We start from the raw sequence: 22,631 nt of genomic DNA, 5'->3' as shown, positions 1-22,631 counted from the left end.
GACTGTCGGCAGCCGATATCAATCGTTGAGATTTGTTTTTGCAAAATATATTTTATATAAGATATAAAAGTATATATATGTTATGGTTTCGAAATGTTTGCAAAAGGTTTTAATTCCCGGGATCCATATAAGCAAAGAGTGCAACACTGTTCCTTGCAGCTGAGGGAGAGGTCCTCTCTTGTCGGGCAGTGTTTGATCATTATGGGCTAAGAGGTTAAGTGTAAGACCATAGAGGGTAATACCTGATGGGCTAATCTTGCATCTACCCACAATCCCTGGGTGTTACAAGGTGGCTTGGCCCAGGGACCACTTAGAGTAAGTGTTGGGCCCATAGAGCCCATGTGATGGGTTTTAGGGGGTGCACTGTCCATAACAGTGTATTCGGCCAGGCCTTGTAACAAAGGCTGGATTGAACCCATCTGGTTGATGTGTAGATCAATGTTTGGGTCCCACGCCATACAAGGAAACCCAACTGGGCAGCAGTTAGGAAGGCTAAGTGAGCACATAACCTTAATGGGCCTAAAGCCCATTTCGAATTGGGCTAATTTAATTAGTTAAATATGGGGCGAATTCTGGGAATGGATTAGCAGATAGGATAGGGTCTTAACCCTATCCACTCAGAGAGTCCTGATCTGAATCACATCTGAATGTGATTCAGATCTGGAAACCTCCTAATGAGATTAGGAGAAGGTTGATCTAATCTGCAGATAAGATAAGGGTTTACCCTTATCATCTAAAGGGATGTTTGATCCAAATATGATTTGGATCAGCAACTCCTAATGGGATTAGGAGCTGATCCCTTTTAGGTTACAAAATAAGGAGGGGGCGGCAACCTTTGAAAAAAAAAAATATTCATATCCTCTTCAGAGCTGAAATCACAGAAGGAAGAATTAAGCACCCCTACGAAATTCTTTCTTGTCGCCTCCTTCCTGTTGCCGCCTACCCTGCTAGTTCGATTTCCAGTTTAGTGGGAGAAACTCACCTGCCATCCTGCTATTTCTTGTGAAGGATTAGGTTCTTGGAGAGAACACTGTTGATTCTGCTCCATCCTACACTGCGCCATTTTCAATGGAAGTAGTCTTTGGATCCTTCCTTGGGCGTGAACACCTCCATTGGGAGATATTATTTCTCCGTATCAGGTATAATCCTCTCCTACTGCTTTTGTTCAGATCTAGTTCAGTTTATGGTTCAAGATTGATCCTTGAAAATATGATTTTCAAAATAGGGAATGCGATTCCTAGTTGAAGGGAGAAATTTTTTTGAAATTTGCCCACCTTATTCCGCAAGATTTGGGCGTCCATACGATGGATCTCTCATCCCTTCACGCAGATGTTCTCACAAAAGGTGTTGCAAAGAACAAGCTGGAGCATGATCTACGCAAGTTGGGAATGTGTGACATTTACTCCCAACTTGAGGGGGAGTGTTGAGTTGGGCCTAGTTGTTTTTTATTCTTATTTTAAGCTATTTAGTTAGGAAGTTGTTGGGCTTTAGGCCCATTAGTTTATGTTTTTAAGTTGTGACTGTTCAGCTACATTAGTAGCCGCCCTACTAAGGGCATCCTTGTAATATCTCATCCTTAATGTTAAGTATAAATATAATGAGGGGTTGGCAGCTAGGGTTACTTTTTTCAAGAATCCTGGTTGACTTCCTACTCTTTTCTCCCTCTCTTTTCTTCTCTACTACTGAAATCTTTATCTTCCTCCCCTTTTCCTTTCACAAGAAATTCAACTAAATCTACAATCAGTGGTTTCTACTGTTAGCTATGTATTCTGGCCCCCAATTGGGGAGGGAAACTCCTAGAGGGATGAGATATTAGGAGCTCTTGAAGGAGTACAAAGGGTCAAAGACATGCATTTCAAGAAATTGATCATAGAAGGTGATTCTGAAATTGTAGTGAACTGATTAAAAGAGGACAACTCCAAGCTCTAGAACTACAACAATGAAAAGAGGAAATTTAAGTGGCTGAGTAAGGACATGGAAGTTAGATGTACATGGATAAAGAGAAGTGCAAACTCATTGGCAGATGGCTTAGCTAGGCAAGGGGTGAACAGAAACTCTATTTTTTGGGCTGTTTTGTAGTTGGTTTCAGTTGGGTGTACTTTAATGTACTTTGATGTATTGGGGAGTTAAGTTTTTTTAGCTCCTTATTTCTGTACTTTCTCAATTTTTAATAAAATGCACTGTTATTGATCAAAAAATAATAATAATAATGAGTTCAAAGGAAATTGGTGCTGGCTATTACTGTCAGGTATTTGGGATGATAATTGTGAAGTCATGTTAGACATGATTAAATTTCCACAATCCTATAATGAAAACCATAAATATAAACTAGTAAAGTTGCAATTGTAAGGGATGCAAAAAAATATCCAAAGTATCATAAGAACCACCTCTGGATGCCACTGAAATGCAGACACTGGGTAGTTGTATGCTTGAACAGTTGAGACATAGACCTGACACCCAAAAGAAAATCTCCAACAATGAGGATTCAAAGAACAATAATAAATAGACATGTAAACCTGCTTTCAGCAATAAGCAGAAGTAAATAGCAAACCAATGACCAGTTTTATTACCTTCCCATCTTCATCTTTGCTTGTTGTCAAAATCCTGAAAAAACTGGATAGTAAAGGATTCTCTTGGAACCTTTCTGGTGACACACCATACTGTTACAGTTAAAAGTCAGATTGATTCAGTGCCATTGTTCTTTGATAACCAGAAATATAAACTATTGAACTTATCTGAGTTGGGCATAATACTCGCCTCATTTCATGTCATATAGAAACCCATAAGGAGCAATGAACTGAAGAATAATTTTCAGTTTTGTTTCTCTTTTTTTTTCAGGGTAACTATGACTAAATAAAGCTTCACTGGAGAGAAATAATAACATACACTTGGTCCAAGTCCAATTGTTTGAAAGACCAAAAAATCACTACAAAATGTTGACCATCTTGTCATGAATTCTGGACAGATACAATACCAATTTAGCATTATATAGATGGATATTAATCCTTGTGGTTGTCCTCACCCCCCCAAAAAAAAAAAAGATAAAGGCCACTGCCCACTGTTCATCCCAGCTATCTGGGGTCTTGGAAAGGGTAGACTGGATACTGTCCTAACCTTCAGCTTTTTTTTTTTTTTTTTGCACAAAATGGCTGCTCATGGGATCCAAGGACTTTTTTTTCTTTTTAGTTTTCTGGTTTAATGATCAATGGAGGTCCTTTTTGGCTTATGTAGTTTAGATTCCCCCAGTTTCTATAACGTTGAGGTTCTCTGTTTAGAAAGGATCCCAAGACAATTTTTAAAGGCTTTCTCTTTTTCTTTTGATTTTTGGTTTGGCAGGGATAGGACCTTTCTCACTGGGTGAGCACATGGGTGAGCACATATGATTATAGAGTCCTTTATTCCATTCAGTTGCTTAAAGATAGATGCTGATCATGTTTCTAAATGTAATTGAGCTCCATGGATATGCAGGATAAAAGATGCTATTTGCTGCTATTCATCTATTTGTGCATAAAAATTGAAGAACATCTCAATCTATAATGAAAAAACGATAGTATCTCACTGTTTTATAGGCTTATCTTATTTAGTCAGAAGAGTTCAGGTAGGACTTTCAAAGCGACTCTTGATGAGAGAATGAAAAAGATGCCAATAACATGTGTCTTATGCATGAAGAATGTAAAGGGGTATTCAAAGTATAACATCATCTTATTATTCCTTGTAATTTCACTACAAGATGTAGATTTGTTCAACAATCTGCCAAAAAGTATAAAATGCTATTAGGAGGTGAAAGATGTAGATTTTGGAATTCGGGCCAAGAAGATAAGGAAAGATAATTAGGACAACCATTGAAAGAGAAGCTGTAGATATCAAAAGTAAGAACCAAGTATATAAAGGGGCTTGGGACAGTAATACTTCAAAAAGATGAGAATGGAGGCCTAGACTGATTACAGTAAACAAGAAAATAATGATAGAGATGTATAGAAAGGGATTAAGATTGAGGAAAAAAATGGAATAGGTTCAAGGAACCAAAGAAAACAAAAGAAAAACAAGCAACAAACAAAAATGAAAACAACAGCCATGGAGTCCCACTATTTTTCTGCAATGGTTACAATCTCACAACTCTTGGGCAAGAAATCAACGGAACCTAACAAATGATGCATGGAATGGAATGATGGAATAACAGAAAACAGCAACGAAGTTGCAAAGCGAAATCAAATTCTTCACTAGTTGTCCAAAAGGAAAGTTATGGTGATATAGGGCTGTCAATGGGTCAGGTCTACCCCAATGGACCCGAACTGATCGAACCAATTATAACAGTTCTGGTTCCATGGTTTTGTCCTGATTAATAATTGGGTCAGTTCCAGTTCTTGCCTGTCCCGACCCAATTCAGACCCATAACCAATTATTTTATTATGTATAACATTTTCTTAATTTTCTTATAGTATAATTTAAGTTTGAAATGGTAAATTTGATAGATAATAAATAAGATAATATTAGTTAAAAATGTTTAACTTATTAACAATTACTAATTTTATTAAGATTGAATTATCAAAATTTAAATTTTAATAAATAAATAAATATAGTTTTCAGTATAATCGGCTCTATTGAGTCTAGACCCGATAGACCCGACTATTAATCGAGTGGTTCTGTCTGTGATTTTGTCCTAATTAAATAATCGGTTCAGAACTGGTTCTACCTAGACCCAACCCATTGATAGCCCTAACAATTACAAGTGTTTCATCCACTCAGGTCCTGTTCGTTTGCAGGTAAATATGCATGGGAAAGTTACCCATGTTCTTTTTGCATTAAGCAATGGGCCCCACAGTAAAATTACCCTTACTTTCCTGGGTAAAACTTACCCATCTCCTAGGTGGGTAAGTAACTTTCCCAACTGGGAGAAATTTTTACAAAACATGATGGGACCATTTTACCCATTTTAAGTTACTTTTTGTGGGTAGAAATGTCATTTTATTATTTACCTGGGAATCCTGAAAATTAAAAAACATGGGTAAGTGCATTTACCCAGGTAAATGTAACCCAGGAAACATTTACCTAGGTAAGTGGACTTACCCAGGTAAGCTGCACTGTTACAAACGAACAAGGCCTCAGTAGCCCAGTTTACATCAGAATACAGCTTGCCCAAAATACGTAGGTCTATCAGCTCCTGTTTTGCTGCAACTGATTACAACTTTGCCCAAAATAACATAGATCTATCAGCACCCTGTTTTGCTAGAATATCTGCTAACCCATTTGTTATCCTTTTTACCCAGCCAAACTTAGAATTAAAACTCTTTGTAAGAAGATCAATTTCTCTGAAAGCAAATCTATATTTCCAGGGCACTGAGTTGATATGCTTAGCCCAAGAAATGACCAACAATGAATCTCCTACTTCCAGCTCTTCGACTCCTAGTTGTACTGCTAGTTTCAAGCCTTGTAGAAGAGCCATTATCTCAGCCTTAATCAAATCTCCAAAGCCAATTGGTCCTGAGAACAAAACTACTACTATTCCTAGATGGTTTCTAAAGACTCCCCCTATGCCTGCCCTCCCCAGATTGCCAAAGGAGCTACCATCAAAGTTCAACGTCAGCTTGTTGGGCTCTGGAGGTTTCCATTCCATCCTCACAATTTCTGTGTATTTGTTTGTACAGTCCATTTCCATAATGTCATTTGTAGATACATCTCCTAAGGAGGAAGTGATTGAAACCATAAAAGTTAGTGGCATATTTAAAGCTTACAAGAAAATACCCTTGATATCTTCCCAAATTCAAGCTCCCTAAAACATTTTTTTATCAGCAAAAATTTCTGATTAATAGCAGAGAAAAGGTTACAATCAGTTACAATAGTTATAGGTTGCAGTAATGCATTAACCCAATCTGCAAACACATACAAGCAGCTACAGTTCTGCCCAGTACAAGGTAGATCTATTTGCCCCCTGTTTTGCTAGGGTATCCGCCATCCCATTTGCATTCTGTTTGACCCAACCAAACTGAGAGTTGAGCCTCCTCGCAAGTATGTCAATTTCTCTGAAGATAAATTTGAGCTTCCAAGGTGCTGATGTGATGTTTTTAGCCCAAGAAATGACCAGTAGTGAGTCTCATTCTACTTCTAAATCTGTTTGTCCAATATGCTCAGCCATCTTTAGACCTTGAAGTAGAGCTAGAGATTCAGCCTGTATTGAGTCACCAATACCTATTGGTTCTTAGAAGAGTGCCACCACCACACCCAGATGATTTCTAATCACACCCCCTATGCCTGCCCTTCCAGGGCTAGTTTGTTCAATGCAGGTGGCTTCCATTCCACTCTCACAACTGCTTTGGGTGCATCTGTTTGTGCTACTTCAGTCCAACTTCATAGAATCTCATTCGTGGAGAAATTTTTGAATAGCTCCATGGTCATCACCCAATGTGCGGTTCTGATTTTTATGGCTGCAATAACTTCCTCCTTTGATTTACTTTTTCTAGAGAAAAGTCTTTGATTTCTTTCCTCCCATATAGTCCATACTGTAGCAGCTCTTGCTGCCTTCCATAAGCACTTTCCTCTTTTCTTCTGTTGCCTCAGGAAGGAGGGGCTGAATAGACTGACCACATCCTGTTGGGGAGCCCATGTGCATCCAAAGAGAGAACAAACAAAATCCCAAATACCAGAAACAAAAGAACAGGATAAAAGTAAGTGGGGTAGGGTTTCACCACAATCCATACAAAGGACACACACGTGAGGAGAGAGGCATTTGTTTGGCCTTCTTTTCTTTAGAACACAACGAATGTTTACCTTCCCTAGGAACACTTCCCAACAGAAAACTTGTACTTTTGGAGGGATTGGCTTACACCAGATTTCTCTCACTGGGAAGTTCACCCTCAAAGGATCAGAGTGAGTGAGCAAACCAAAGAAAGAGGCACAAGAAAATAAACAATCAGGAGTTGGGGACCAGACTCTACTATCAGCTATAGATTGGTCTAAATAGACCTTCTCAAGGGTTGAGAATAAAAGCACTAGGGACTCACATTCATTTGCCCTCAACCCTCTTCTGAAGCCAAAGTCCCAAGAGATACCCAAGTCTGAAAGCATGTCAATCCTAGCAGCAGGTTTGTTTTTAAGGTTTGATAAGGAGTAGAGGTCCGGGAATTTCACCATAAAAGGCAAAACCCCAACCCAAAGGTCTTCCCAGAATAATACTTTATTGCCACACCCAACATCAAACCAGATAAATTGAAGAAAGGTTGGTAGTACCTCAAAGATTGCCTTCCAAGGGGAATTTGGAGCTGCATTGGAAGCTAGTTTTGCATCCCAGCCGTTATCTGCTTCACCATGAATGCTTTTAATGACCCTATGCCACAACCTATCTACTTCACAAGGGAATCTCCACAGCCATTTCTCTAGAAGGGACTTATTTTTCTTTAATATGTTCCCTATACCTAGGCCACCCTGCTCCATAGGGTAACAAACTTGCTCCCACTTCACTAAATGATCCTTCTTTTCATCGCTAGGTTCCCACAAGAAATCCCTCATAATCTTCTTCAACTTCCTAGCTATTTTCACTAGGATCTTAAAAGTGGAGAGGAAATAAGTGGGCAGGTTTGTTAGGGTAGATTTTATCAAGGTGATTCTTCCCCCCAAGGAAATATAATTTCTCTTCCACATTGCCAACTTCTTTGTGAACCTCTCTAACACTTGCTTCCAAAAACTTTCAGCTTTCGGGTTTCCCCCCAAGAGCATACCTAAGTATTCTAGAGGCCAGCTTTTCACTTCACAACCTAGCAAATTTGCCATGGCTTGGATGTCCCCCTCCCCAATGTATATTCCAGCTACACAACTTTTTCCCCAATTCACCTTTAGTTTGGAGACCTGTTGAAACTTGTCCACCAAACCTTCCAAATTCCTTAAACTGGATTCATCACAACTTTCATAGAAAATGATTGTATCATCAGCAAATTGCAAGTGAGAAACCACCACTTCTAAACTACCAATCCTCCAACCTTTAAACTGATTATCTTGGTCAGCCTTGATGATTTGTCTACTCAAGACCTCATCCACAAAGGTGAATAAGAATGGGGATAAGGGATCACCCTGTCTGAATCCTCTTTTAGCCTAGAAGAAATTCTTTGCTACCCCATTCATCAAGATAGAAAAATGTGTCGAGCTAATACATCATTTAATCCACAGTCTCCATTCATATGGAAGAAATCCTTTGCTACCCCATTCATCAAGCTCCCTAAAACATTACAAATCACAATAAGAATCTTTTAAATGAAGAAGTCTGAAGATGACGCTAAATATCACCTACACAAATCTATATAGATCTAACAAAACCACAAAGATAGTTGTCAAGGCAACGCCTAGGAAACAAGGCACCCTTGGAGGCTTGCCTCACCCAATTGCCAAGCAGTTTTGTACATTGTGTTATAAAATACTTTATATTCTTAATTTTTTGAGATTATAATTATAAAATAGACATTAAGTTGGAAACTAGTGTTGTAAATCTAGGGTTTGTATGAGATAGAAAGAAAGAAAGAGAGAAAGGAGAAGAAGAGGAATGTGTCGAGTGGTGTGTTTTTTTGTTATTATTCACACTCTCAAAAGGCACTTTATATTTTGAAACAAGAAATTACAAAGAGGACCCTACTTGGGAGCCCAAATACAAAAAGCGTAGAAAGGGAAGAGGTAAAGACTAAAAACACCCTTGCCTAAACTTTCTCAACGCTCCCCCTCAAGTTGAGCATATATGTCAATCATGCCCAACTTGGCAAGGTTCTTAGCAAACTTTGGGTGGTGAACACCTTTAGTGAGGCAATCGGCTAGTTGGTCTTCTGGTCTTACAAAAGGAAGGCAAATCTCTCCACTAGCAAGCAATTTTTTCTCTAATAAAGTGTTTGTCCACCTCAATATGCTTTGTACGATCATGTTGAACAGGATTGTGGGGAATGTTTATGGCTGTTTGATTGTCACAATATAGTCTCATTGGGATACCCGCTTGGATGCCCATCTCAGCCAATAAGGTTTTCAACCAGAGTAGTTCAGACACTCTATGAGCCATTGCCTTGTATTCTGCCTCAGCACTAGAACGAGCAACCACAGATTGTTTCTTTCTCCATGAAACCACATTGCCACCGACTAATGCACAATAACCAAATGTTGATCTTCTATCATCAATGAACCCTACCCAATCCGCATCTGTGTAAGCCTCAATCTTTAGATGGTTGTGGTTAGAATACAACATCCCTTTACTAAAATTCTATTAACTGCCTGCATATGAGAGGTCCTAGGTTCATGCATATATTGGCTAAATACTCCAATAGCATAAGATATGTCAGGTTTAGTCAAATAGAGATACAAAAGGCGGCCCACCAATCTTTGATAAACCCCTCTGTCTGGAAAAGCTTCTCCGTCAATAGCACTCAACTTGTGATTGGGATCAATTGGAGTTTCTACAGGTTTACACCCTAATTTCCCAACTTCATGAAGCAAGTCAAGTCCATATTTCCTTTGTGACAGAAAAATTCCCTTCTTAAATCTTGCAACTTTAATGCCAAGAACGTATCGAAGATCACCAAGGTCCTTAATCTCAAATTTAGAAGCAAGGAAGGACTTTAACTGGGAGATACCTGTGATATCGTCACCTGTCACAACAATGTCATCAACATATACTATCAACATTGTTACTCTTCCATCAACTCTTTTAATGAATAAAGTTGGTCTACCTGAGATTGAGAAAACCCAATCTTTAAGATAGCATTTTTGAACTTGTCAAACCAAGCTCTGGAAGATTGCTTGAGCCCATACAAGGACTTCTTCAAGCGACAAACTTTTCCTTCACTGTTAGGAAAGCTCACCCCAGGAGGTAAGTTTTTTTTTTTTTTGATAAGAAACGATAACTTTCATTAGAGATAAATTAACCTAAAATACAGAATTCAACCCTTATTAGAAAAGGTTGATCCAATAAACATCAAACATTACAGCACTGACCAAAAAAGACTCTCCCTTGCAGTCCCTTGTTTTGCTAGAGCGTCAGCAAAACCATTTGCTGATCTCCTTACCCACTTGAACCAAACACCCACCTCCCTTGTTATGCTAAGAATTTCCCTTATCAGCTGCCTATATTGCCAAATTCCCAGCTGCCCTGATTGCATCCACCCAATTACCAACTTGGAGTCTCCCTCTATCTCAATCTGTTGTAGCCCCAACTGTTTGGCCAGTTTTAAACCTTGATGTAGTGCCAAGGTTTCCGCTCTTAAGGAATCTCCAACTCCTATTGGACCTAAAAACAAAGCCATTATCTTGCCTTCATTATCTCTGAAAACACCTCCTATACCAGATGGGCCTGGATTACCTATAGAGCTTCCATCAAAGTTCAGTTTCACCCTTTGTTGTGCCGGTGGGGACCAAACTTCCTGTATCATAGCTTTGGAGGTAGTAGTAGATGCCACAATATCCCAACTTCTATAAATGTCTTCAATTGAGAAATCCTTAAAAAGATCACAGGATTTCAACTAATGGATAACCTTAGTAGTTATTCCTTCCACAACCTCTTCCTTGGATCTACATCTGCCTTTAAAGATCCTATTGTTTCTTTCCTCCCACACTGACCACAATACAGCAGCTCTAGTGGCTCTCCACATAATCCTTCCACGAACCGTTGGTTGCCTGTAAAAAGTTGGATCAAAGAGGTTCACCACGCTTAAGGAGGGAGTCCACCTGTAGCCAAAGAAAGAAGAAAACCAAGAGCAAATAAAGAACACAAAGGGACATGAGATTAGTAAATGTGAAATTGTCTCACCAGAACCCAAACAGAGGCAACAAACATAGGGGGAGGCACATATTTGGCCTTTTTTTCTGCAATAAATCCAAGGTGTTGATTTTTTGGAGTACCACTTCCCAACAAAAGGCCTGAATTTTAGAGGGTACAGGGCTACCCCACACCTCCTTTGAAGGAAAGTTCCCTACAAGGTTAGAGGTCTGAAGCAAAATGTTATAAAAAGAAGAGCAATTGAAAAAACCAGAAGGGGAAGGTTTCCAAATTCTGCTATCTCTACAGGACTGATCAAGAAAAACTTCCCCTAACTGAGTGATCAAATCATCAACCATCCCCATTTCAGAATCCCTTAGACCTATTCTCAAGCCCAAATCCTAGGAGTTATCAACAAACACTGAAGAAATCACTTTTCTTTTGTTTTCAGACAAGGAGTAAATAGAAGGAAATCTATCTCTAAGGGAGTTTTCACCAACCCAAACATCTTCCCAAAACAAGACTTTATTTCCAGCGCAAACATCATATTTGAAATAAGGAAGCATAAGAGGCAAAATACCTTGAATAGCTTTCCAAGGAGAACACTGAGAAGCCCCAGGGTCGAGAGTCCTGCATCCCAGCCGTTATCTGCCAATCCATGAATACTAACAATCACTCTAGGCCAAAGTCTGTCATGTTCCATCAGTAGTTTCCAAATCCATTTCCCCAGCAAAGCCATGTTTCTTAATCTTATATTTCCTAACCCAAGGCCTCCATCATCCCTACTCCTAGAAACCACCTCCCACTTCACTAAGTGATCCTTCTTAGTATCCCCTAGTTCCCACAAGAAATTCCTCATTATCTTCTCTAACTGGTTGGCTACTTTCATTGGTACTCTAAAGGTAGACAGGAAATAAACTGGCAGGTTGGCTAAGGTTGACTTGATTAAAGTTATCCTACCCCCTAAAGAGATGTAATTCCTCTTCCAATTCGCTAACCTCTTGGAGAATCTTTCAATTACAGGGTACCAAAAACTCTCAACCATTGGGTTCCCTCCCAATGGTAGCCCCAAATATTGTAAAGGCCAACCCCCCACTTCACACCCCAAAATCTTAGCCAAGGAATCCACCTCCTCTCCACCTAGATTGAGCCCTGCCACACAACTTTTTCCCCAATTCACTTTAAGATTGGACTTCCTTTCAAATTGAAGCACTAGACTCTTTAAGTTCCATGATTCCCCTTCCTCCCTGTCACAAAACAAGATGATGTCATCTACAAATTGTAAGTGTGTGACCACCACCTCCTCCCTACCAATCCTCCAACCTCTTATCAAATTGTTAGCATCGGCCCTCAAAATCATGGCACTCAACACATCAGCTACTAGGGTAAAGAGGAAAGGGGACAATGGATCTCCTTGCCTAATACCCCTCTTTGCAGGAAAGAAACCCCTAGCTACACCATTCACCAATATTGAGAAATGACATGAAGAAATGCATCCCTTTACCCAATTGCACCATCTCTAGTAAAAAATCCCAGTCCACCATGTCATATGCCTTTTCAAGATCCAATTTGCAAACCAACCCCTTTTCCTTTCTCCTCCTCTTCACCTCAATACATTCATTGACAATAAGTATTTGATCTACAATTCGTCTTCCTTCTACAAAGGCCCCTTGATACGGTGAGATTAGAGATGGGAGGATCTTTTTTAATCTTAGTGCTAGGACCTTAGAGATGATCTTATACATGCTTCCCACCAGGCTTATAGGTCTGAAATCCTTTGGTTGGAGAGCGTCCTTCTTCTTAGGAACCAAGGCAATAAAAGTTGCATTTGCTCCCAAGTTAAATTTGCCTCTCTGATAGAACTCTTCAAAAACCTCCAACAAGTCCTCTCTAATTATCTCCCAATAATCTTGATAGAAGGCCATCGAAAAACCATAAGGCCCAGGAGCTTTAGCTCGATCCATGGAGAAGATTGCATTTCTCACTTCTTGGGCCTCAAATCTTCTTTCCAAAGATTCCAGTAAGACACTATCTTCCACCCTCCACTCCAAGTCCTCTAAGCTCTCACTAGGTCTCCCCGGGTTGTCATACACTAATTTGAAGTAATTAACCAAAGCTTGAGCTATATCATCTTCCCTTGTCAGCAATTGCCCATCCCACTCCAATTTTGAAACAAAATTCTTCCTTATCCTCCCATTTGCCAACGAATGAAAAAACCTTGTATTGATGTCCCCTTCCTTTAGCCATTTGCACATGGATTTTTGCCGCCAACTTCCTCTTTGAGGTAAGTTCATATACACTTCCTCTTGTAAGTCCCCATTGAAGAAGGCATTCTTCACATCCATTTGATATAAAGACCAAGAGTAATGGGCAACAAGAGACATGATCACACGAATAGAGTTCATTTTAACAACTAGAGCAAACGTTTCCAGATAATCAATGCCATAAGTTTGTATGTATCCTTTGGCTACAAGCCAAGCTATGTAGCTCTCAATTGAGCCATCTACCTTGTGCTCAACAGTGTAGACCCACTTACACCCAATAGGAGTCTTATCCTTAGGACAAGGAACAACCTCCCAACTCTAGTTCTTTATTAGGGCCTCCATCTCTTGGTTCATAGCTTCCTTCCAGTGAAGGGACTGCATTGTCTCTATAACACTACAAGGGATGGAAACAAAAGATATGGCAGAAATATAGGCACAATAGGAAGGTGAGATAGCATCATAAGACACATAATTAGTAATAGGATACTTGCCACGTGTCCTCTTCCCTTTTCGAATGGCAATAGGAAGATCAAGGTCAGGATCAATAATAGAGTTATCAGGAGGTTCAAGATTACCTGAGTCTAGGAGAATAGAATGTGATGGGCATTCTACTTCAGGAGCCACCCTCTTACTGCGCCTGATGAAAAACTACTGTCAGGACCGAAGTTGATACACAGGAAGAGGAGGAGGAGGAGAAGAGAAGGAATAACATTGTTACAGGGAAGAGAGAGAGGAGAAGGAGAAACATAAGAGACAGGGATAGGAAGGCAGAAGGGAGTCCGATCTTCACTTGCATTTTCCCCCTAAAGAGGATGGGATGACTGGAAAAAAGAGGAGGACTCCAAAAATGTAACATCCTTAGAGACATATCTCTTGCCAGAGAGAACATCAAAGCATCTATAGCCTTTCTGGACAGGAGAGTAACCGAGGAAGACACATTTAACTGACTTAGGATCAAACTTACGTCGAAAAGGACTTATATCATGAACAAAACAAACACAACAAAGGATTTTAAGGGGGAGATTGAAAAAAGGTTCATTAGGAAATAGAAGTTGATGAGGAGACTGAAAATTAAGGGTCCTTGAAGGATGTCTGTTGATGAGATAAACAGATGTCTCAACAGCATCACCCTAGAAACGGGTGGGAACATGAGTCTGGAACAGTAAACCTCAAGCAACTTCAACCACATGCCAATTCTTCCTTTCAACTACCCCATTTTGTTGTGGAGTATGACTACACGAACTCTAGTGAATAATGCCCCGATCTTCAAGAAATCTATGCAAATGATGTTCAAAGTATTCCTTGGCATTGTCAAATCTTATTATCTTAACTCTTTTCTCAAACTGTGTCTCTACCATATTCATGAAGTTTTGAACCACCATAGGAACTTCATCTCGACTTTTCATCAAGTAGAGACATGTATGCCGGTTGTAGTCATCAATGAAGAGGATGAAGTATTTATACCCACCCATGCAAGAGATGGCGTATGGGCCCCAAACATCAGTATGAATCAAATGAAAAGCAACATTACCTCTTTTACTACTCGCAAAATATGTGGTTCTACATTGTTTTGATAGATGGCAAACTTCACGTTCAAAGCTCAACTTTGACACAGAGTCAAACAAGTTTGGAAACAAAAGTTTTACAAAATTGAAAGACATATGACCAAGACGGCAATGCCATAATTTCAAAAGACTCATTTTCTCATTTAAACAAGACTTAGTCTGGCTCAACAATCCATGCTCTTAAGGTCCATCAAAGAGGTACACTCCATCAGCTTCATGCCCACTTCCAATCATCTTCCCCGTGCTCAGGTCCTGAAAAACACAATGGGTAAGAAAAAAGGTCACTAAGCAATTATGGGATTTCGTACGAGAACTAACAGACAACAAACTTTTATGTAATTGGGGCACATGAAGAACCGATTCAAGAGAAAGGTTATGAGTGAGTTTAACTTCACCCTGACCTGAAATAGGGGTCTGAGATCCATCAACAACAGTAATCTTGCCTGTCTCTAGGGTTAACTTATATGAGGTAAAATGTGAAGGCATACCAGTCATATGGGCACTGGCCCCAGAGTCTACAATCCAAGGACTAAAAGATGTGGAACAAGCAAGTGCAATACCTGTCTTGGCATATTAACTAGATGGATTACTAAGTCCAGAACCAAGTGAGAATGATGTACCACCCTTTTCCAGCTACAGCATATATTCAAGAGTTTGTCCATTACATCAAAGGAGTCAAGAACATCAAAAGGTTGAGCATCATTACCAACTGTAGCCAAGTGAGCATTTCCCTTCCTCCCGGCTTTGTATTTTTTTTGTTTTAAGTGAAGATTGAGCTTCCAATACTTTTCCTTAGTATGTCTTGGCTTTTTGCAATAATCACATCCTCAACCTTCTCAATAACAGGGTGCTTACTAGTATTTTGCTTGGATCGAGATGACATAAAGGCAGAGTGATCAATCATAGGAGGTTGCATCATGGCTATCCTTCTACTATCTTCCCCTTGTACAAGGGATTATGCAGAAGCAAGAGTGACAATATCGGCACTAAGAATATGTTGCCTAGTAAAATCAAACTCTAGATTCAAGCAAGCCAAGAAATCAAAGACTCTATTCTCCTCTATATACTTTCGATATTGCTCACCATTTTCAGGGTCCTTCCATACAAGAGTCTTCAGGTGATCCATTTCTTCCCAGATAGATTGTAGAGAAGAGAAATACATAGCCATAGATCTCTCCCCCTGACGCATACTACAAGCTTCCCTCCGAAGCTGGTACATTCTAGTAGTATTATTAACTTGGGAATAAGTGGCAACAACTCAATCCCAAATATCTTTGGCCGTTGGAAGAAACATGTAGTTTCGGGCAATATGAAGTTGCATTGAACAAATCAACCATGACATTACAAGGGAGTTATGAGTTATCCTGTTCCCACTTTGCGTATTTCAGATCTTCCAGATTTGGCTTCACCTCCTTTCCTGTGATGAATCCCAATTTACCTCTCCTAGTAATGGTAAGTTCAGCAAATTGGGACCACTCTAAAAAGTTGGTTCTATCAAGTTTAACAGTAGTTATCATACCACTGGAAATGTTTGCACTTCCCGGGAACACACTGGAAACCATTTGTACATCCTTAGATGATTCCATAATCTATCAAAACACTTTCGTGTCAACGAAAAGGGGCCCCAAATACTTAAGCACAGCTAATGATCCAAGAAACTAGGCCACCACACGGTTAAGAGGCAAAAAAAAGGCCAAAAATCTAAGTTGGCGCCAAAATAGAGGGAGAAGAAAATCTCCCATAAATTGTCTAGGGCTTAGAAAAATATGGGACCACTTCCCGTTGCTCCAAAGTAAAAAACGACCTGAATGGTCTAGGTTTTGCAGCAGAAAAAATGATTAAACAAAGTGTTTAAGGCTCAACATCATATCTGGATTCTTTGTGATTTTCTGCTCGAAAAATCTACTAAAATTCATAGAAGCTTCAAACAAAGACGAGTCATACCAAAAATCTTCTAAAATCAGGGTGAATCAAACCATATATGACTCATGTATTGTTGCCAACACCTGTATGGACTGTTGATGTCATCCGGCGGCAATTTGACATCAGCAGTTCATCTCGTAAAAAGAGAGTAATCAAGAAAGGTATTCCCAAGTGCCATTACCCGCTCTGGTACCAAGTTGGAAACTAGTGTTGTAAATCTAGGATTTGTATGAGAAAGAAAGAAAGAAAGAAAGAAAGAAAGATAGAAAGAAAGAAAGAAAGAAAGAGAGAAAAGAGAAGAAGATGAATGTGTTGATTGGTGTGTTTTTTGGTTACTGTTCACACCCACAAAAGGCACTTTATATTTTTAAACAAGAAATTACAAAGAGGCCCCTACTTAGGCGCCCAAATACAAAAAGAGTACAAAGGGAAGAGGTAAAGACTAAAAACACCCTTGCCTAAACTTTCTCAACACATTATTAAACTAAAATATTCATTTTGTGTTATATACTAATTTCTTTTTATTATTTTCTTATTTGTTATGTTTAATCAACGCAAACATTGCTAAATGGTGTATTGAACCCTCAAAGACTTCAAAACCTGAACCAATAAGGAAGAACTTAAAATTTTGTCTAATCAGTAGATCTTCTTCTTTTCCTATAACAAAAATAGGGCTTCAGCCCTATATTTTTTGGATTTTCCTTTCTTTCTTCATTTTTCTCCTCATGAATATGCTGATTTTCTATACTTAAACATGAAGTTTATACTTTTCTTATGAAAATTATGGATAATTATTAAGGAAAATATGGCTATGGAACCTAGATAACTACCCTAGAATACGTCTTTTACTTAAAAAAATCCATTGCCTAGGTGACTAGGCGATAAGGTGCCCCCCTATCGCCTGGCCTCGCCTTGGTGCCTTGAAAACTATGACCACAAAGATTTATAATCTTTTAAAGATCCTATAAGGCTGGATGTGGACCTAATGTAGCCCAAATATTGATCCATTAGTCCATTTTGAGGCCCAAAATCAATATTCTTTTATTACTTTGCTTCCATGCTTGCAAGTATTAATTGACTAATCCCCCATGAGAAGAGGATATAGATCTTCCAAGACAAACATAAGCCAACTGATGCAGCCAAAGGCATTTAATTCAAATTATAAAAGGGACACCCTTGGGATAACTTCAAAGGAATCAGATTGACAGTTTGTCTACATCCCAATGGGTTGTGTCCCAGTCCAGAAAGGAGCAATTTCTAGACATTTAATTCTGGCTAACACTTTCCAGTATCTAAAAAGGATGTTAGGATCTTCAGATGTGAGCAGTCAAAACTTGAAGTGTATTGCTCTAGTGTGTCAATCAGAAACCCTTCTCATCATTTTTTTTTTGAAGTGAAAAAAGGTTGCTTTCATTCAGAAAAGAAGAGGGGGGATGTACATGAAGGATGAAATTTTATGATTGACACTCCAGTGTGTCAATCAGCAACCTTTCTCATCAATTTTATCATCTGTTAATGTTCATATATGCTCTATTTCACCGAAATGATTGTTGGATGGTTATGCCAGCACGGCACCATGAGCAGAGGGGCTTCTACCTACAGATAACAGCTATAAGCTATGTATCTCTTGTAAAGTGCATTTGGCTCACTTCTAGTGAAGGGTTTTGTAGTTTTTCGCATTAACTTTGATCATGGTCAATAATAATATTAAAAAAAAAAGGAGAGAGAAGCCAGTAAAGCAACCATAACTTCCTAGTCAGACAAACTTCAGTTTCTGTTAAGAGGACTAATACATCATGTGATAATCCAACGTTTTATAAGGAATCTCCAAAATCTAATTGCATAGTTTCAGTAGTTAACTATCATAAATCAAACAAAGGTTGACAAAAATTTTATGAATGTCAACCACCACAGCACTAAGACACCCTGAAATGTCCAGTAATATCATACAGTGAGAATCACCTGATGGTGTTGCATGACAAGGCAATCTGTTGTCAACTTTTTTAACAATTCTGGTGGAAATCTGCATAACCAGCAATGAATATTATGATAGCATCTAGAAGAATGACATTTCCTATTTGAGCAGACAAATTGATAAGACTGAAGAGAATATTAACATATTGAAATAAATAACAGAATATCCCACTTTCTCTCTCTGTATGCACATTTGAGGGTAATAGAGGGAATTAACAAGAATGTTTTTAATGATGGGTAAGATGTGGTTATACCATGTTTTCTATTATCTTTGCTTTGCACATTAGATAACACAAGAATAGCTTAAGAATACAAAAGAAAATAAATTTCTACATTTGCAACACATTTTCTATAATAAATGCCAACATGACCATAAGAATATATCTCTTGAACGAATGCAATATAAAACATGGCTACAGATTATTGAAACAAAGAGATTTGAGAAGAGCACAGCTCTCATGAATGTAATATGTGAAAATGATACACATATAGGAAAATATACCTTTGAAAAACAGTGCCTCCAATATTTGATTTTTCTGTGAATTGAAGAGTAGATGCCTGATCTAATGCATTAAATCGTTCAAGAATGCCATCATCCTAAAAGAACAGAATGAAATAGAAGTTCATATGAGAAGACAAATATTTATTTCTCTGGATTCCTTAACAAAATGGTGGAAATGTCCTAAAATCACAAATTAGACTAGCCCAGTAACCACATAAAAGAGACTGCCAAATGTCAACACAAACATGTTTTTTTTATATGTAGTGAATGATTTTATTAAAGATTAGAAAACACAAATGATACACGGAGAAAGCTTCCCACAATGAGGGTCGAGATGCAGCCTCAGATCAATACAAAAAGTTACAATTTAGCCCCAAAAATCTGATTCCTATGCACCCCTTGCTTAGCTAGAGAATCTACTAATCCATTTTGCCTATCTTCTTTCCCATTGAAAGTGGACTGGCATATTTGTAGTTAGCCATCTGAATTTGCAAGGCCCCCTTATAGGATCAGCAGCAATTTCTGGTTCCTTTAACCACCCAATTGCCAGCTTGGAGTCACCTTCGATTAAAAGTTGTTCACAATTCAGTTATATGGAAAATTCTGCTCCTTGTAACACTGCTTGGATTTCTGCATTAACTGAATTCTCCACTCCTATAGGACCAGAATATAAAGCAACAATTAGTCCCTTCGCGTTTATAAACATTCCCCCAATGCCAGAAGGCCCCAGATTGCCTAAGGCCCTAAGCTGCTACCATCAAAATTGAGCTTGATGACCCCCTCTACAGGAGGTTTCCACTCCACTGACAGTTTAATCTCACAATACAACTTTTGGCAACCACTTCCTAGTTTCCCCATAAATCATCAAAAGAGAAGGAAGAAAGGAGTTCCATAGTCTTCACCCAGTTAATTCACAACATAAACAAAAGACATACAGAAAAAGAAACATAGTTCAATTTATTTATTTAAAGATGTAGGCCCCTATCTGTTGTAGGCTATACATTCTTATTGTTAAACCATGTATTAGCCCTTAAGGATATGAACATCAGCTCATCTAGTGGAATATAAATGCCGATAACTTTTGCAGGTATAATAAAAACAACCACCTGAAATATAATAAATTATTGAATAGTATATCAAATAAAGATGTCAGGAAGAGCAAAATACAGATTTACACAAATCAATAAACACCATAAAAGATGTTTGCTGGAACACAGCAGCCAAAGAAGAAGAAGAAGAAGAAGAAGAAGAAGAGAAGAAGAGAAGAAGATTTGAGAATGGCGGCTCTACTACTTCAGCCGGCCCTACAATTTTATATAGACGTTTACAAAATAATGTTACATGAATGGACTAGAATGCCCCTGATTAGTGATGGGACACCTAGACAAATAAAACATTAAACAAGTTTAGGCCCAATAACTAAGGACTTAAGACACAAATATGACTAACATAAACACTAAATCAGCCGAACCAACACTCCCCCTCAAGCTAAGCATGGATGTCAGTCATGTTTAGCTTGCCAAGTTAGTCTAAGAATTTCGTTGAAGCTAGTCCTTTTGTTAGCACATCTGCAATCTGCATCTCGGAAGGAGTATAAGGAATGCAGAGTTCCCCTGAGACTATTCTTTCTCTAACGAAGTGTCGGTCTATCTCAATATGCTTCGTCCTATCATGTTGCACTAGGTTATTTGCAATGTTGATGGCAGCCTTGTTGTCACAGTACAGCCTGAGAGGACACTCGACTTTTATCCCGAGCTCACCAAGAAGGGTCCTAAGCCACAGTAGTTCAGCAACACCATGAGCCATAGCTCGATATTCAGCCTCTGCACTTGATCTAGCAACCACATTCTGCTTTTTACTTCACTATGTAACCAGATTCCCTCCAACAAACGTGCAATACCCAGAAGTAGACTTCCTGTCTCCAACAGAACCGGCCCAATCTGCATCAATATACGCTTCAATTTCAATTTTATTGTGTTTTTTGAACAGAATTCCTTTTCCTGGGCAAGTCTTCAAGTACCTAAGAATCCTTTCCGCTGCTCTCATATGAGAAATCTTTGGAGAGTGCATGAACTGGTTGACAACATGTACAGCATAAGCAATATCTGGTCGAATGAGAGACAGATATATCAACTTCCCTACCAGTTTTTGGTATCTCTCTTTATCAAGGTAGTCCTCTCCTACTGATTCCTGTAGACCATGGTTCTGTTCTATTGGAGTATCTGCTGGTCTACACCCCATCATACATGTCTCCTCTAGAAGATCAAGGGCATACTTCCGTTGACATATATAGATGCCCTCTTGTGACCTAACAACTTCAATTCCAAGGAAGTATCTCAGATGGCCCAAGTCTTTGATCTCAAACTCAGAAGCCAAGGACTCCTTTAATCTTTTTATCTCTTCCATATCATCCACATAGACGATGAGTGTCGTAAGTTTGTTATTCTGTTTCCTTATGAACAAGGTATGATCTGCACCACTTTGAGTGTATCCCACTCTCTTCATGGCCCCACAAAGCTTCTCAAACCAAGCCCGAGGAGACTACTTAAGACCATATAATGCTTTCCTCAGTTTACACACTTTCCCATCAAAACCATAACCTGGTGGAGGATCCATGAATACCTCTTCACGTAGATCGCCATTTAGGAAAGCGTTCTTCACATCCAACTAATGTAGCTCCCATGAGAAGTTTGCAGCTAATGACAATAAAACCCGGATTGTGTTGAGCTTCGCGACTGGAGCAAAGGTCTCTTTGTAGTCAATCCCTTCCTTTTGAGTAAACCCCTTTGCCACAAGTCTGGCCTTGTATCTTTCAATGGACCCGTCCTCCCTATGCTTTACAGTGAACACCCACTTGCATCCCACAGTGCACTTCCCTTCTGCTAGATCCACTAATTCCCAAGTCCTTGCTTTCATTAAGGCTTTCATTTCTTCATTCATAGCCTCTCTCCATCTTGGATCAGACACTGCCTCTGAGTACCTAGTAGGGACATGCATGGAGGAGAGAGTAGATACAAAGGAATAATAACGATGAGATAAACGTGAATAAGAAACAAATTCAATAATGGGGTGTCAGGTAGTACAAGAATGGGTAGACTTACAAAGAGCAATAGGGAGATCCAAATCAGAAGTATGAGTGATAAGATTACCTGGAGTTGCTGAGACAGATTGATCTGAGTCTGATTGGTTGCTGCCATGAGTTAGAGGATCTTTTTTCCTTCTGTTGTAGGTGATTCTTATATCTTTTTGTTGCCTACTGGTGTCCTCGGTTACATCTGCAGCATCAAGAGTGGTAACAGGTGCAATGGGAGCCCCACTAGGTTCACCCGGGATGCTACAACTAGGAGGATCAGGAGGAGAAGATGGAAGGCCCAAGGCAGAAAGAGGCACAAAAAAAGAGGGGGAAGAATAATCCTCTTCCATCCCACTAGTCTCCCCCTAAAGAGGATTCTAGGAAGAATGAAAATAAGATTGAGACTCAAAAAATACCACATCTTTTGTAATGTATTTCTTCTTGGTGACGGGATCATAACACTTGTAACCCTTCTGTGTAGAAGAGTACCCTAGAAAGATTCATTGCGTAGCCCTAGGATCCAACTTGGTCTTCTTTGGATCCTTTACATGTATAAAACATATACAACCAAAGACTCTAGGTGGAAGAGAAAAGTCTGGAAGATTAGGACAAA

At 39.1% G+C, this 22,631-nt stretch overlaps 1 protein-coding gene across 2 annotated transcripts in view; it reads right to left on the bottom strand.

Moving 5' to 3' along the window:
• Positions 1 to 22,631, bottom strand: part of LOC104586570 (gamma-glutamyl hydrolase 2-like) — a 54,015-nt gene that overhangs the window by 20,656 nt on the left and 10,728 nt on the right. For both annotated transcript variants that reach the window (XM_010243855.3, XM_019195873.2), the window contains exons 4-7: positions 18,946 to 19,040; positions 18,432 to 18,492; positions 2,571 to 2,660; positions 2,388 to 2,450 (exon numbers count right to left, since the gene is read on the bottom strand). In XM_010243855.3, coding sequence (XP_010242157.1) covers positions 2,388 to 2,450; positions 2,571 to 2,660; positions 18,432 to 18,492; positions 18,946 to 19,040 — 309 coding nt within the window. The remainder of the gene's footprint in view (positions 1 to 2,387; positions 2,451 to 2,570; positions 2,661 to 18,431; positions 18,493 to 18,945; positions 19,041 to 22,631) is intronic.

Source organism: Nelumbo nucifera, chromosome 3, assembly GCF_055504915.1.
Source record: "Nelumbo nucifera cultivar China Antique chromosome 3, China Antique-T2T, whole genome shotgun sequence".
In the NCBI taxonomy this organism is placed as follows: domain Eukaryota; kingdom Viridiplantae; phylum Streptophyta; class Magnoliopsida; order Proteales; family Nelumbonaceae; genus Nelumbo; species Nelumbo nucifera.
The sequence above is the reverse complement of the archived record's forward strand: the minus strand, read 5'-3'. Positions and strand labels throughout refer to the sequence as shown.